Source organism: Biomphalaria glabrata, chromosome 1, assembly GCF_947242115.1.
Source record: "Biomphalaria glabrata chromosome 1, xgBioGlab47.1, whole genome shotgun sequence".
NCBI lineage: Eukaryota > Metazoa > Mollusca > Gastropoda > Planorbidae > Biomphalaria > Biomphalaria glabrata.
In genome coordinates this window covers 47,840,167-47,855,463 of record NC_074711.1, presented here as the reverse complement: position 1 = coordinate 47,855,463, position 15,297 = coordinate 47,840,167, and the positions used below count along the sequence as shown (strand labels likewise).

Below are 15,297 nucleotides of genomic sequence, written 5' to 3'. Positions count from 1 at the left end.
AACACAGCCTTTATAGTTGGTGGTTTCGTACAGACACGCTCATTCTACACAGATTAATTTGTGATAGGCCTATCTGTTTATAAATATTGTTAAGCTCTAATAAATATATCAGTAACATAGTTTAAAACAATAAGGTATATAAAAGGAAAAAAATAATACAAACCAATATAGGTATGTTATTTAACAGTTTCGTAAAATGTTAAGCAACACAAGCTATTTACAAGACACCTAGGTATTAGGCTCCGGCCGAATATCATTTTTTACTATTCGGCAATATTCGGCTCCGGCCGAATAACCAAAGGTATTATCCGGTGCACCACTAGTGAGTATATCTCCAGAGGTAGAGATGAACAACTCCCAACCCCTTTTATTTGTTTAGTCCATCACATTGAGTTCATTGATAGACAGGTGACCACAAGTCAAATAAGAGGGAACTGAGGGAACTTGGTAGCAAATATTAATTAGGGGGCTGGACCTCAAGCCACACCTCTACACGGGTGCCGAGTTTGCTTACTTGGAGATAAATCTCAATTAGTCCAGTAAACCTGCAATTAATTTTGCTGTATATACAAATACAAGGCTCAGATATGTGTATATCAGCGTAAAAGATACTGACCAGGGATATTTTAAGTGAGAGCTAAACACCCCCCCCCTTCAATCTTTATTTTATTTTTTTAGTTCTTGACACTGAATCCATTGATATACATTGACCATATTGAAGTCCGAATGGATAAACGTAACATGCTAATTTAAGACAGCGTACTGACTCTGTAAATAGATATTCTCTCGAATTTACTTTATCGTGTTAATTTCGACTATTACTCCTATTCTCAATAATTCGAGAGTGTCATTATCATCGTCGTTATTTCTGCTTTTATTTTCAAAATATACTTGACCACTATGTATCAGGGTAGGACCCGACACAACGCCTAGTGTACGGGTATAATAGCTCTACATACTTGACTGACCATGCCACTGTGTTATTTCCTTGCCTCAACACTATTGCGTATGCCCAAGCAAAAAAATGCGTGATGGTCATCATTACACTAGGACTACTTGTGTAGGCCCACTACGTCTATCTGACCAGGCTGTTAAAACAGTAGAAAACTGTATATTTACCTTTTAGGTAGGGAGGTGTGGATTAAGGGTGCGTGTGTGTGTGTGTGTGTATTTTTGCCAAGTATTAAAACCTTTAGAAAGAAAGCTTTCATTTTTTCATTCTATTGACTTCCTATCTAGTGGAAAACCTTACAGTTAATTTTACATGACATAAAATAAATTAATCTATTATCTACATCTGGGGTTGCCAACCTTTTGCTTTCATGTGCCAATTTTTTTTTTTCTAATTCAGATGCGCCACCTTAAATTATAGAAGTTTCAGATATTTAAAGCATGGTAAATTATACATATTTGATTTGATACACACAGTAGTGTACAGTACAGGAGGGGATTTCAGAAATTAAGTTTTGTCGTTGTTAACATTTTTAGTCTGCATTTATTATTTTAATTTATTATCTGTAATAATCTGTAATATTATCTGTAATATTAAGAGTTAATTTCATGACTTCAGTTTGTTTTTTGATTATTTTCATGGATGAAAATGCGTACCGTATCTGACAGACATCACTATGGGCAAATAATTAGCATTAAGTATTTGATATTTTGGGTTTTTGGCACATCGGCTCAATTTATGCCATGTCGTCCCCATAATCCCTTAAGGGTTACTTTCCCTTTATAGCGTGCTAAAAGTTATACAAGTAAGTTATTAAAAATAAGATCCTTTCACAACTCAAATAGTAAACATTTATAATTTCATAAAAATCTGTTGTAAATATGTGTATATCAACAAGTACATTGCCAGATCTCAAATCAAATTTGAGTGATGTAGGTGTGGCCAATCCAAAGTCTGGACATGGTCGTGGTTCCACGCTGTGCCAGACTCCCAATGTTGCAAGGCAGGCACTTGATTGGAATCTGCAAGGAAAGAGGAATGTGGGCAGACCCAAGCAAACCCGGAAGAGGTCAGTCAGTGTAGATGAGGATACTGGAATGACATGGGAGCTCAGAACCGAGTTCGGTGTAGATGTGTGGTTGCGGCCTATGCTCCTATGGGAGTGCACAGGATTAAGTCAAGTCAGTTAATACATCCCTCAAAGAAAATGTTTTGCATAGTTCATGACAAGAAAACATCTTTCTATGTGCTCATCTTACCTTTGTGTTTTTCGTTTCACTTTTTTCACTCAGTGTCGATCTTTTGTCTGCTGAATTCTTTCTGTTTTAGAAATAATAATTTTTTTAAGATTTTCATCAAAGAAAAAAACATTAAAGTAGATATATGTTAAACTTTCTAAAGTAGTCCATCCCACGTCTTGATATCCAGACTATTAGACCTTGGCTGAGGATTCAGTGCCATGACACTTGCCTTAAGTTTGTGCACACGTCTTCACTCCTCTGAAGGTTCCGTAGCGTAACACTTCCGTGTGACCTAGAGAAGGTCGGTCGACCTTCGTTGCTTTAGCTACATCTTCCTCTGTTAGATGTGTTTGTGGGATTTGTTGGTCTTTTCCTGGCTGGCGCGCATAACTATTATTAATAGCTTGACTATGTAATCAAAGCAGATGCAACCAAGCCTGCGTTCCCCAGCTATACTCAGTGTTATGGAGTTGCGTTTGTGTGTGTGTTTATATGGTGACGATGGGAAGAGGTTAACAATTGGTTGTGAATGATGCAACACAGGTGGCATTGTCGTCACTAGATCTTAATTAGGACAGACGACTCCAGATCGTAAAACTCAAAGATTGTGTTATTGTAGTGAGATTTTGTGAAAGAATATTATTACTAAAATCTACTACATGTATTTCATTTAATCTCAAGTCAATTTTGCCTATATTATAAATAAAGTTCTATCTATTTAGCTTTGTTCACAAAAGGAAGTTATTCAAGTTATTTGAATTTTTTTTTAGTAAACATACTCTAACGTTTCTCACTATCCAGGCTCTCTAGAAACTACAACACACGACACAACCAATTAAAAGAGCTTGACAACTCAGGGCTCCAAAGTATCGTAACAGTTTAATGTCAAATACATCACAGCCAATACTGTACAATTGGCAACAACATAACACTGACAGTACAAATCTTGCCTCTGTTCCGGACCGACTTAACACCGTGCTGGTTCCGATTTCGCCTTGTAATTGTGACATTGCGAGATAACGTGGAGCCTTGATTCTTGACACATTCGCTATCATATAGAGTCCCTATAGGCCTGCTAGAACCTGATGGAAGTCGCTTGACAATTCTGGTAAATCACATGACTACATTCACCTGCGTACCATTCGCAACACAGGTCCATCCCAAACTGGAGTATACTGTCACTCGTCACGGCTAGTCTAGCACTGGCCGGAGCGATTTGCGTCGGCTAAAAACACACACAGCACTAACCCATCTGAGTCAGCACCATGTTTATAACAATACTTTACGCCTACAACGGTTTGTTGCTTTAAATCAACGACTGGTAACAACACTCAGGCCCTATCGAGAGCACCAGCCTTCCCAGAACCACAACATTTCTGACATATACATGAGGTTAGCGGGACATGTTCTCCGACAAAATGAATTACGCAAAATAAGAGTTGCGATGACATGGAGGCCATTACGAGGAAAGCGAACAGGGACATCCTAGTATAATTTGGCGCCACACTTTCATGGAGGACCTCAGAGCAGGTGGGAAGAGGCTTCAGACATTGTCAGTGACAGATTTTTGTGGAAGCAGCTTGCCGCCCTATGCGACGAACGGTGCCTGAGGATCTAAGTAAGTAAGAATAGAAGATTATGTTTTTGAACTAAAACTTTTTAATAGCATGATAATGCGCTGTAGATACCTCAGAATATGCATTTTGTTGGCTTTCAGAACCGGAAATAGTGCTTGGCGTCGAGGTTCCGCCCCGAAACCCGCTGGGGGGTCTCAGCACTCCCCCAGACCCCCTTGCTGGCAAGGTCGGGGAGTCTACAATTTTTCCACTAACTCCAAGAAAAAGCTGTTATAGGGTACAATAAACGTCTTCCAAAAGAATGAAGGGTCAGAATGTAAAAAAGTTTAATTATGTATACACACACACACACACACACACACATATAAATATATATATATATATATATATATATATATATATATATATATATATATATATATATATTGGCAGGGGTTAGGCCCCTCCCAGGAAAAAAATCTTGGCTACCCCCATGTCACGATGTATTAGACCTACTGTTTCGGTTGTTTTCTGCCCAGCCATGACATTTTGTTCAAGACGAACTTTCCAATCATCGACATAAAAGACTGCAACACTATTTATTTATTTCCAGCTTTCAATCAACGCGATCTTTTTCTAGTTACCATTTTTTCTAATTCGGAAAATGTTTTCCAACTATGGTTTACTATGGTCTATTTCTATAATTGTGCCAGTTATAACATTATGAAATGGAAACTCACAGAAAGCAAATGTTGTAATTGAAATAAAATAAGTTTGAAATATTTGCTAAATGATGACCAATGTTACCTCAGCTTTTTAGCTTTCTTCAAACTGTCTGCTGCAAACATTCGTCCTTTTGTCATTGGAAGACTTTTTATTTTACGCTTGACAACTTTGTCAGAAGTGGACAGAAACTAAAGAAGAAACGAAATCTCAAAGTTCAATATTTGCTGATGTGTATTTCTGTGTACTTCTGATAGCAGTGGGCCAACGCCCGTGCAGGATGTGACATGTGATATGTGACGCACGGACCTAGATTGTGGTTTTGTGATTGTGGATGGCTGCCTGGTCGTGCGGTTTGCGCGCTGGACTGTCGTTCGGACTTATCGATAGTCCTGGGTTCAAACCCTGCCCGCTCCCATCCCCCGTCGTCCTGCGGATAGTTTGGACTAGTAAGTAATTATCTTTAACTCTGAAGGAACATCCGAAATATGTAAAACATTTTACAAACAAACAAACATTTTTGAGCACATCTTGACTATTAATGTTTTAACCATTCACCTACAACCTTTTTATAAAATAAAAAAAAAACTTCATCGCTAGCGACGTTTTTCTGAAGTTGTTTTTTTTGTATAAATATACCATTCATGTCTGTTCATTGCGGAGTCTGAAAAATCAAGTTTAAAAACTTGATTGTAGTTGCTGTAGCTTTTAGCTTTCATGTTGTTGCACTACATGACCTTGACACAAGAAACATCGCTCCCAAAAGTTATCGAAAATAATAACGAAAAATTCTGTCGCGAGTCTGAATCGGCGCAAACACCTCACGAGAAAACACACATCGAATGATCATTTTCTTGTACACTTTGAAATGCAAAAACAAAAAGGCTCAAGAAAAATGTGACTTCCCGTAAAAGCCATAGACATTGCCTCCTTCAAAATGGATGTGAACTCAGTGCTGTTGCAACAGAGCAACACAGACGTTCTGAGGAATTATAATTCTTGCTTGAAAACGTAGCTTGATAACCATGCACCGCTTGTCACTCGTACAGTTTCAGCTAGGCCAACTGCACCCTGTATGTAAGAAGACATAAAGACAGCTAGACGTCTTCGTCAACGTGCTGAACAAACATTTCGAAAGACAGGTCTGACGATAATTCGACAAATCTATATCCAAGAGATAAAAAAAAGGTGAACCGACAAAAAATTGAAACCTCTGATTCTTCCTAGGAGCTATTTAGGATCACCGCTAAAATGTCAAGCGGAGCAAATAACGAACGTTTGCAGTCATCTCTCCCTGTATCTGAGCTCCCTGATTCTTTCAATACATTCTTCATTGGCAAGATTGAGCAGATGAGAAAGGACATGCCATCCCTTTCATCACAGTTTGATCACTATCCAATCTTTCCAAATTCTCCTTTTTGCGAGTTTCAGTATGCCTCTGAAGATTATGTCAAGAGTCTTATTTTAAAGATGCCAAATAAGTCATGTGACCTTGATCCCATTTCAACCTCCTTGAATGTTTGGATGAGATGTACCTACAATTACTAACATTGTGAACTCTTCACTGACTTCAGGCATGGTACCACAGCAATTTAAAGCATGCACTTGTCTGGCCCTTATTAAAGAAATCCAATTTTGACCATGAATGTCTAAAAAAACTATCGCCCGGTATCAAATCTTCCCTTCCTATCAAAGTTTCTGGAGCGCATTGTGTTAGCAAAAATTCTTTCTCATCTTGAATGGTACTGTGTCTTGGATCCTACCTGACTGAACACACCCAAGGTGTCGTTATGGGACAGAATCAACAAGCTTATTCTTGAAGAACGGAGTACCCCAAGGAATAGTTTTAGGCCCAGCAATGTTCGCTATGTATACTTACCCAATCAGCGGTGTTCTACAGCAAACCGGCATCTTATACCACTTTTTTGCCAACGACTCACAATTATATGATTCCTCAGTACCCTCAGAGGTGTCGCAACTGGCATCAAAAGTCAGTGGTACCGTTGCAAGGGTGAGCGATTGGATGGGAACATAAGCTCAAGATGAACGAAGACAAGAAAGAAATAATTAAGATTGGCACTCGGAACAACATCTCAAAATCCCAGAGCACAGATTCACTTTTTATCACCAATTGCCAGGTTCCTTATGTTCATGCAGTTCACCATCTTGGAGTTTTCTTTGACTCAACACTATCTTACGACCCACACATACGTCAGCTCTGCAGTCTTTATTCGCAACTTCGAAATGTTTTTAAAGCCGACATTATAATTATGAACACTATTATACTTCCTTCTGCTTTAAGCACTTTTTTGGAGCGGAACCTTCTTTCGTTGCAGTTTTTATTTATCGATTTAGTTTTATTAATCGCATTTATTTATTTCGAATGCATCTAGATCCTCTTCACCTTCACCATCACCTACCCTGTCTGTTGAACCCGTTGAGGCACCACACACGATCTGTTGACCCTCTTTCTCCTTTCCTCTCTGTCTTTTACCTTGGATAGAATTCCTTTCAATGACTGGCCTATCCATTTCAATAAAGAACTGAAAAGTCGATGAGATTGTATGGAGGATTATTTTCTAGAGCGTAGTGAGAAAGGAGGGGGAGAGAATAAGTGATACGGGTAATCGAATTCAGGGGTAAAAGGTATATGGTTGGGAAAGTAGTTTTATACAACGGGCCGGGCCAATTAGATGTAACAGATTATAAAATTGCGGTTTTTAAAGGAGGGGGGAGCGGAGCAGAATGTAAAAAGTAAACAAGGTTACAAAGATAGTTTGTGTGGAAACACAAAATCGAGATCGTCCTCGATGTGGTCCAGCAAGGCAGGTAAAAGGGCAGGTTTCATTTTTTTTCCAAAAGAATATTAGAATGAAATTCTACCAAAGGGAAATGACAAAGAAGAATGGAGAAAGAAGGTTGACAGATCTTGTGTGGTGCTCCAAACGGTCCAGCAGACCAAGGAATAGGTGAAAGTGTAGTTCGATGTGAGCCTGGCCTAACTAATGTCAAATAAGGATCAATCTCTTATCCACAGCCTCAAAAAGTAAAACGATGGTGTCCGCCGGTTCATAAACGCAATATTCTGGAATTATATAATTATTAATTGATGTTATAAATTATATTCCAATTATATGCATAATAAATAGTTTTTTTTCTCTTTAAAAATAAAAATTTGTTTTTTTTTTTGTAAATCTAGTAGTTACTATGATAGAATTTACAGAACTTAGCAATAAAATTGTAAAAAAAAATTTAAACAAAAAATCTAAAACCGTTTGTGTTAAAAATATGGTAAATAGTTATCTCCCTTACTAAATAGCCTCCCGTGTTTTGTTACCATTAATAGTGAATAGTTGTAAAAATGTTGTATTTTTATGAAAAAAACTGCTTGCATAGTTGATTTTTAAAATTAAGTTTTTCGTTTTTGAAAAAGAAAAAGTAGCCGTTGCATCAGAACTTTGAATGGTCTAAAATATTATGATGTGGGATTTTCATTCTCTTTTCTAGTTTACGAGATCTAAACGGGGCGGACGGAAGGACGGACAGACATTCCACACAAAACTGCTAGCGTTTTTTTCCCCTTTCGGGGGCCGCTAAAAGCAAAAAAAAAAACAGCTTATATATTATTAAAAAAAACAAACAAGTTCGCTATCAGAACTTTGCAAGCTCTAAAATATCATGAAATGGGATTTTAATTAATTTTTTTTTCTGAGATCATAACATGACAGAGGGGCAGAAAAGCCGCTACAAAATAATCAGCTATTAAGGAGCGATATTAAAGAAATTTAATTGGAAAAATAGCCAAACAAAAAAAAAACGTTTTGCCGTGATAAGGTCAGCGTTCTTTTCCTTCATATGTATGTTTGAAAGTTTGAAAGTTTAGATTCGTTTGTTTTAAATTACCTGTTCATCCATCTTAACGAAGAGCTCTACTCCTGAAGTGGATAAGGAAAGGCTCACTGGTTTCAAAGGAACGTCATCTATTTTGATTCGTGTGATTCCCGACAGTCCTTTGTTTAATTCTGCTTTGTCTGTCGTCTGCTTTAAATTTGTGGTAATAGAATCCATATTTCACTAGAAATTAAATATAAAAATAGAAAACAAAAAACAAAAACAAAAAACATGGCAAAAATAATTTGATTGAAACAGAAACTCGACCGATTCTATTGCTCAGTAATTATGGGCCTATTATCCACTACATTTCTCGAAAGGGAAAAAGCCGCTATTTGTCTCGTGTGCTCTATCTATCCGTCTGCCCTTTTTTAGAAAAGCTTCAGCTAGAAATGCTATTGAAAATCCAATTTCATGATATTTTGTAGCTTTCAAAGTTTAGGCTACTTTTTGTTTTTTATTTGGAACTAAACTGTCAATTTATTAAAAATTAATAAGTAAGGTTAAACCTCCTACATTAAAAAAAAATATAGAAAACAATAGTTATTAAACTTCATCAGCGTAGTCATGTGGATTTTGAGATTAAAACACCCCTTCAATAAAAAACTAAAAACTAGAGTCATCAATTTCCATACGCGTAGCCAAATCGGATTTTGAGGTTAAAACACCCTCCAATAAAAAGAACAAAAAAATCAAACAAAAAAAAAACAACAACATCCAAATAAAATCCATGAGCGTAGCCTCGCGGGGTTTTGAGGTTAATTCACCTACCTTCCAATAAAATACTGTAGCAAAACTACTTTCACAAAATTTATGAGCGTATCCTAAAGGGATTTTGAGGTTGACCCCCGTCCAACAACATAAAGTACATCAACTCTCGTCGAACTATTAGACCAGTTCAGAAATTAAAATTGTAATAATAAGACAGTCCTTGTAGCTAGAGCCTGATGGTATATACCACTAAAAAGATTTAAACTAAAATTATGTATTTAAATCATAAGGTAGACAGGTAAAAGTGGTGGAGTTAACTTACACATGGAATTCTGTGTTAAACCGGAACTTTTCTAGTCCTTTTCTTTTTCAAATGCAACTCTAAAATTCTATGTCGATTTGATAAATGCAGTAAAAAGGGACACTACAAAAACGTATGCAAATCAAAACTTTTTACAGTTTACAGACCTAACTCTGATTCAGCAGCATATACACTGTCTTTATCTCGTGCTTTAATGAAAATACAAGCTAACAACATTACACTTGATGACCTCATCGATACAGGTAGTTCGGACAGTTACATTTTTTCCTCGGCTGTCGGAAAGTATAGATTTAGAACTTTTCACTCATCAAAACTTATATCAATGGCTAACATAAACCTCACTGGTTATACTCGCGGCCATGTTAATGCTGACATTAAGAGTAAAGGCTCCACTTATAAAGACTTCAAGCTACACATATTTGACAACCTCTGTGGGGATGTTATTTTATGCCATGACTTCCTTGAACAATATGAGAGTTTAAAGATCACTTTCCAAGGGCCTAAATCAACAATGGTCTTAAATGAAGTGACAGTTGCTACTGTCGAACTCGATCCTCTTTTCCAAAATATGCTTAAAGAGTATCGACCTATCGCTACAAAATCAAGAAGTTATTCTGCAAATGACAATTCAGAGTTTGCAAGACTCTTTAGCCTTTCCAAACGAAAAATGGTAGTGGACTATAGCCAAACTGTAGTTTATCCCTTACCCCAAATTGATGATATGGTCTCTCAAATAGCTAAATACGAAATATTTAGCACCCTTGATCTTCACAACCCATACCATCAGATACTACTAAGGAAGACTGATCGCCTTTAAACTGCCTTTGAAGCTGGAGGAAAATTATACCAATTCTATAGGATACCCTTTGGAGTAACTAACGGGGTAGCCTGCTTTTAAAGGACAATCGACAAAATCATAGAACAAGAGTCACAGGAGGGTACATATGCTATTATTGACAACATCACCATTTGCGGTAAGGACAGAGAAGAGCATGATAAAAATCTGCTTAGATTTCTTGGGGCTATAAAAATATGGACTAACTGGAAAAGTGTGCATAAGCTTCTTCAAGAATACGCTTACTAGGGTATGAAGCCTGACCCTACAGACTACCGCCTTTGCGTCAACTTCCGTTGCCCGATAACCTAAATGCACAAAGGCGAGCTGTAGATCTATTCTCCTACTATGCCAACTGGATAGGACATTTCTCAGATAAGTACACAGCAGAACTTTCCCACTGCCAGAAAGAGTCAAAGATAAATTTAACGCGTTAAAAGAAGAACTAGAAATGGCGTTTGTCACTAATGTAGACCACAAAACGCCTCTGAAAGTTGAAACAGCTGCATTGGATATTGCTATATCCACTACCTTATCCCAGAACAAAAGACCTGTTGCTTTCTTCTCCAGAATACTATCTCCTAGTGAGAGACGTCAATCCTCCGTAGAGAAAGAAGCAATGGCTATCGTTGAATCAATCAAGAAATGGAGACATTTTCTATTAGGGTCGCATTTCAAACTCACCACGGTTCAAAGGTCCGTATCCTTCATGCTTAACCCTCGTCATCACGGTAAGATTAAAAACGACAAAATTCAGAGGTGGAGAATAGAACTATCAATGTACAGTTTTGATGAGTGTTACCGGCCGGGGGCTGACAATATGGCCGCCGATGCTTTTTCTCGCGGCTTCTGTGTAAGTACAACCACCCCTAGGTCTTTGAAAGAACTTCACAACACTCTTTGTCATCCTGGCATAGTGCGAATGCTCCATTTCGTCCGGTCAAAGAATCTCCCGTATGCAGTTGAAGAAATAAAGAACTGTAACAAACAATTGTCCCATCTGAACAGAGATAAAACCTCGTTTTTATCAAAAATCTGCTGGCAGATTAGTAAAAGCTACATCATCATTCGAGAGAGTTAGTGTTGACTTTAAGGGACCACTCCCTTCTACCACTAAAAATAAATGTCCTGATGAGAAGGCATGCGAGGCAAAGCAAACATGATCTGCTGGTAGATCAAGTAGAGCTTATTGAAGCAAATCAGAGCTATGTCCACATACGTCTTCCAAATGGACGGAAAGAAACTGTCTCACTACACCATTTGGCTCCGAGAGGCGACTCATCTTCAGAGTCCGCATTACATAATTTCGCTCCGAGAGACGTTGAGACATCTTCTGGGGTCTCAACATCAATTGGCTCCTGTGGTAACATTGAGACTTCTCCGGGTGTCTCCCAACACTCAGTAGCTTCAAGGGGTGACATGGGGACATCTGCAGAGAACATGGTTCCACCTGCTTTAAGAGCAGAGGAAAACACCATTGAAAATGTACAAAAATCAGTTGCCAGAGAAACGCCCGTTCAGCACTCGTATAAACTCAGAAGTAGAGCGATAACGGAGTGCTGTGTATTTATGTTTCTTGTTGTGTGTGTGTGAACTGATCTGTTCTTGTGTGTCAAAAATCTTGGTGTCCAGGTCAGCTTGCGTGTTTGTGTGTACTGTGTTATTCTGAACTGTTTTGTCATTCTTGTTCAATAAAGCCAAGGATCAAGACAAGTCTTCCTGTAGTATTTTATTAGGTTACTACATCTACCATATTTGTATATCCTCTGTTACGACAAAAATCGGTACATACTCGTGATTTAAATAGATCAGACTACAATGTTCAAATATGTAGTGCAGGGGTGGGCAAATTACGACCCGCGGGCCACATGCGGCCCGCCAAAGTGTTTTATGCGGCCCGCCGACGCTTAAAGAAGTCAGGTGTTCCCACACATTACACATAAAAAAATGCAAATATATTTATATAAATAATTGTAAATATCTATAGATCTAGAAATAATTGAAACTTCTGTTTCTTATCACTTATCATGAAGAGGCTAAAGAAACATTGTCATTAAACGTCATTCTAAAAAGTTTAAAGTAAACGAAGATTATTCTTAATGGCAATATTTCGAAACATTCAGTCAAAAACAAACACAAGCCAGTATTTCTTCAATTCAGTCAAAAACTGTGTTAAAAGAGTTGGGTCAGCTTGTACTAGATGGCAAGTGTAGGTTTTTTAATAAAATAAAGCATTGAATATCAAATATATTGTTGGAATTGATTTCTCAATGATTTTATTATTGACACAGGGCCAACCTTAAGCATAGACAAAGTGCTTAGGGTCACCAATTGGTGAGGGCCTTGCACTGACTTTCTAATTATTTTAGAGAAGAAATAGCGAAACTTGTCCTCAATGTTATTGTTGAAGTACAATAGGTTTTTAATCAATTTAATAATTTTACTGTTGTCGCTTTTTTATTTTATTTTATTTGAGGCCACCAAATTCACTTTGCCAAGGGCCTCCAATTATCTGCCGGCCATGACTGGCAGTTCCGAGAAGTACTTGAAGATTTGGAACAAGACATTCCGATGTTCGATTACACAGTAGTATCCGCTAGCCTAGAAGAATATGGAATCTCAAGGAAGAAATAGTTCATTGAAGGACATTGACTGTGATTTTGTTACTAATATTTCTAATGAAGAGTTAAAGACAGACGTCATGTTTATCATTGGAGACATTGCAATGTTTTGTTTGCAAATGAAATGTATCTGCATCTTAAATCTTTTCAAACAAAGTTAGTCCACTTCTTGAGGCAGCGAGTGAAATGGGGTCTTATCATTTTCCTTAGCTGAAAGGTGAAACTTTTTCTAGTGAAATGGATGAAATTACAAGACTTATTTGGATTTGTTGATTGTGGAATTTGAAAGCAAATTTTAAGACGTCAAGATCTTGGAACTAGTTTTCAATACCATCAGCTCACCATTTAATGCAGAAGCTGATTTAGCTCCAGATGACATACCTCCAAGCAAATTATGATCTGAAAGAGTCATTCCAGTGAGTTCTTTCACAGAAGTTTCATGACTACCGGAAGCTGTATTCACATACTTAAGAAAACTTTGCTGCGAAGCTGTCACATTATTCGGAACCTAATTAATCTGTGAACACACTTTATTTCATTTGTTTGAAAATTATGAAGTGTTAGAACAGGTCGATGCTCACTGACTGTAATTTGACAGCAGTCGCAAGAACAAAACAACTAGTAAGCTAGTTCTACAGTTACAGAACATTATGAACGGATGTAAACAGTTAAATGCTTCACATTAAGTACAATTGTACATTTGTGGTGAAATGTTGTGATGTAAAAAGACAATAGCAAAATTAAAAAAAATATTCGTAAAATTAGTTCAAGAAATCGCTAACTGTTGTTGTCATTCCTCAATTGGGTATAAAAAAAATTTGTTTGCTGCCCCCAGTCCCCAATTTTTTTTAATGCGGCCCTCGGTAGAAAAAGGTTGCCCACCCCTGACGTAGTGAGTCGAATAGACGCACTCTAGTGAAAGTGGACATAAACTCAGCCAATTCTAATTCTGTACTCAAGCGAGTAAGAAAACAGTTATCAAGAGGCGGCAATGGAATACAGATCGTTAACAGAGAATTGTTTACTTTTGAAAATTTTAAAACTTTTTTTCATTTAATTAATTATCGATTTTAATATTTTAATTGTATCTTTTGTAAATGCATTTAAGTTGGTGTTGGTAATAAAATACATTAAAAAAAATAAAGCCCAAGAAAAAGGCAAAAGCCCAATGATTTCAAGGATGTAAACAGCTCGACAACTGATGTCACAAGAAAAACTGAGGTATCCTAAAAATAAATGAAAGAAAAAAAATTAACCATAGACCACCATCAAAACCTTAAGGATATTAATTAACTACTCATTGTAATACTTCACTATATATATATGTAGATCAAATAATTAAAAAAACAACTAGACTAAACAACAGGTTAGATCTATTTCTAACCAACAGACCTGGATTGGTGGTACAGGTGAAATAATCTCTGGACTATCGTTAAAATGCACAGTCAAATAAAATCAGTAACCCGAAATAGAAATCTTACTCCGGAACAAATGAAAACTGACACAACTACACCAAGGTGCATTAAATTTTCAACAAACATTCTTATCAGAAAAAGACATTAACCAACCAGTTCATAAGCCATCTTAAAAACATGATAGAAAGTCAAATACCAATTAAATACTCATCAAACAAAATATGGCCATAACTAAAATACCTTTGCATTAGTGGTTCATTACATCAATGGATTCAAGATTTTCTAATAGGAAGAGAGCAAACTAATTGTGATAATAGCTTCAAAAGGAAGGATGTGATAATATTAGAAGATATTACGTCATTGTTTGTTGTTTATGTTTTATGCGAAAGCAAAGAATCGGACGGAAATAAAAGTTAGTTATATATGTCTACCTTGATAAAGAAAGTCTCGTCATTATCATTATTAATTAGAAACGTCTACAGTAATTTATTATTAATCTGTGACAACAGAACACTAATAATTTATGGCTCCAAATCAACACCAACAATAGGTGTACCTTAAAAAACAGTCTTAGGCCCACTGCTGTTTCTAATTTACATTAACGGTCTACCAAATTGCATTAGTTCAGTAACAAAAGTCAGATTATTTGCAGACGACAGCATAATATATAGGAACAATAAAACAACACAAGATTATGAAATTTACTATACGAATTAGAAGAATTATAAAAATGGGAATCATATTGGAGTACGTCTTTCCACTCAGAAAATTGTCAGTTATTAAGAGAAACAAACACGTTTACAAAGACAATTTGTGTGGAAACACAAACTCATAATCGGCCCCCTAAGTGGTCTACCTAGAATCTTCACCAGGATTCAAACACGGGACTTCCGGTTCCCAGTGCTTTATCCCTCAGCCACAGTATCTCCATATATTCATTTAGCGTACACTTGTATTTTTTAAATTAATAACTATTAACCTTATCCATACATTTAAATTAATAACATGTTACATGTAATATAGAGAAACT

General features: G+C 36.8%; 1 protein-coding gene across 2 annotated transcripts in view; it reads right to left on the bottom strand.

Annotated features, from left to right (window-relative positions):
- LOC106065986 (uncharacterized) overlaps positions 1–15,297 on the bottom strand; it is a 43,516-nt gene that overhangs the window by 7,935 nt on the left and 20,284 nt on the right. The window contains exons 2-4 of one of the 2 annotated variants that reach the window (XM_056040669.1): positions 8,376–8,546; positions 4,557–4,663; positions 2,212–2,272 (exon numbers count right to left, since the gene is read on the bottom strand). In XM_056040669.1, coding sequence (XP_055896644.1) covers positions 2,212–2,272; positions 4,557–4,663; positions 8,376–8,540 — 333 coding nt within the window. In that variant the 5' untranslated portion in view covers positions 8,541–8,546. Of the gene's footprint in view, positions 1–2,211; positions 2,273–4,556; positions 4,664–6,892; positions 7,019–8,375; positions 8,547–15,297 lie in introns of those variants that run through there. The other variant, XM_056040677.1, reaches the window with a different exon arrangement.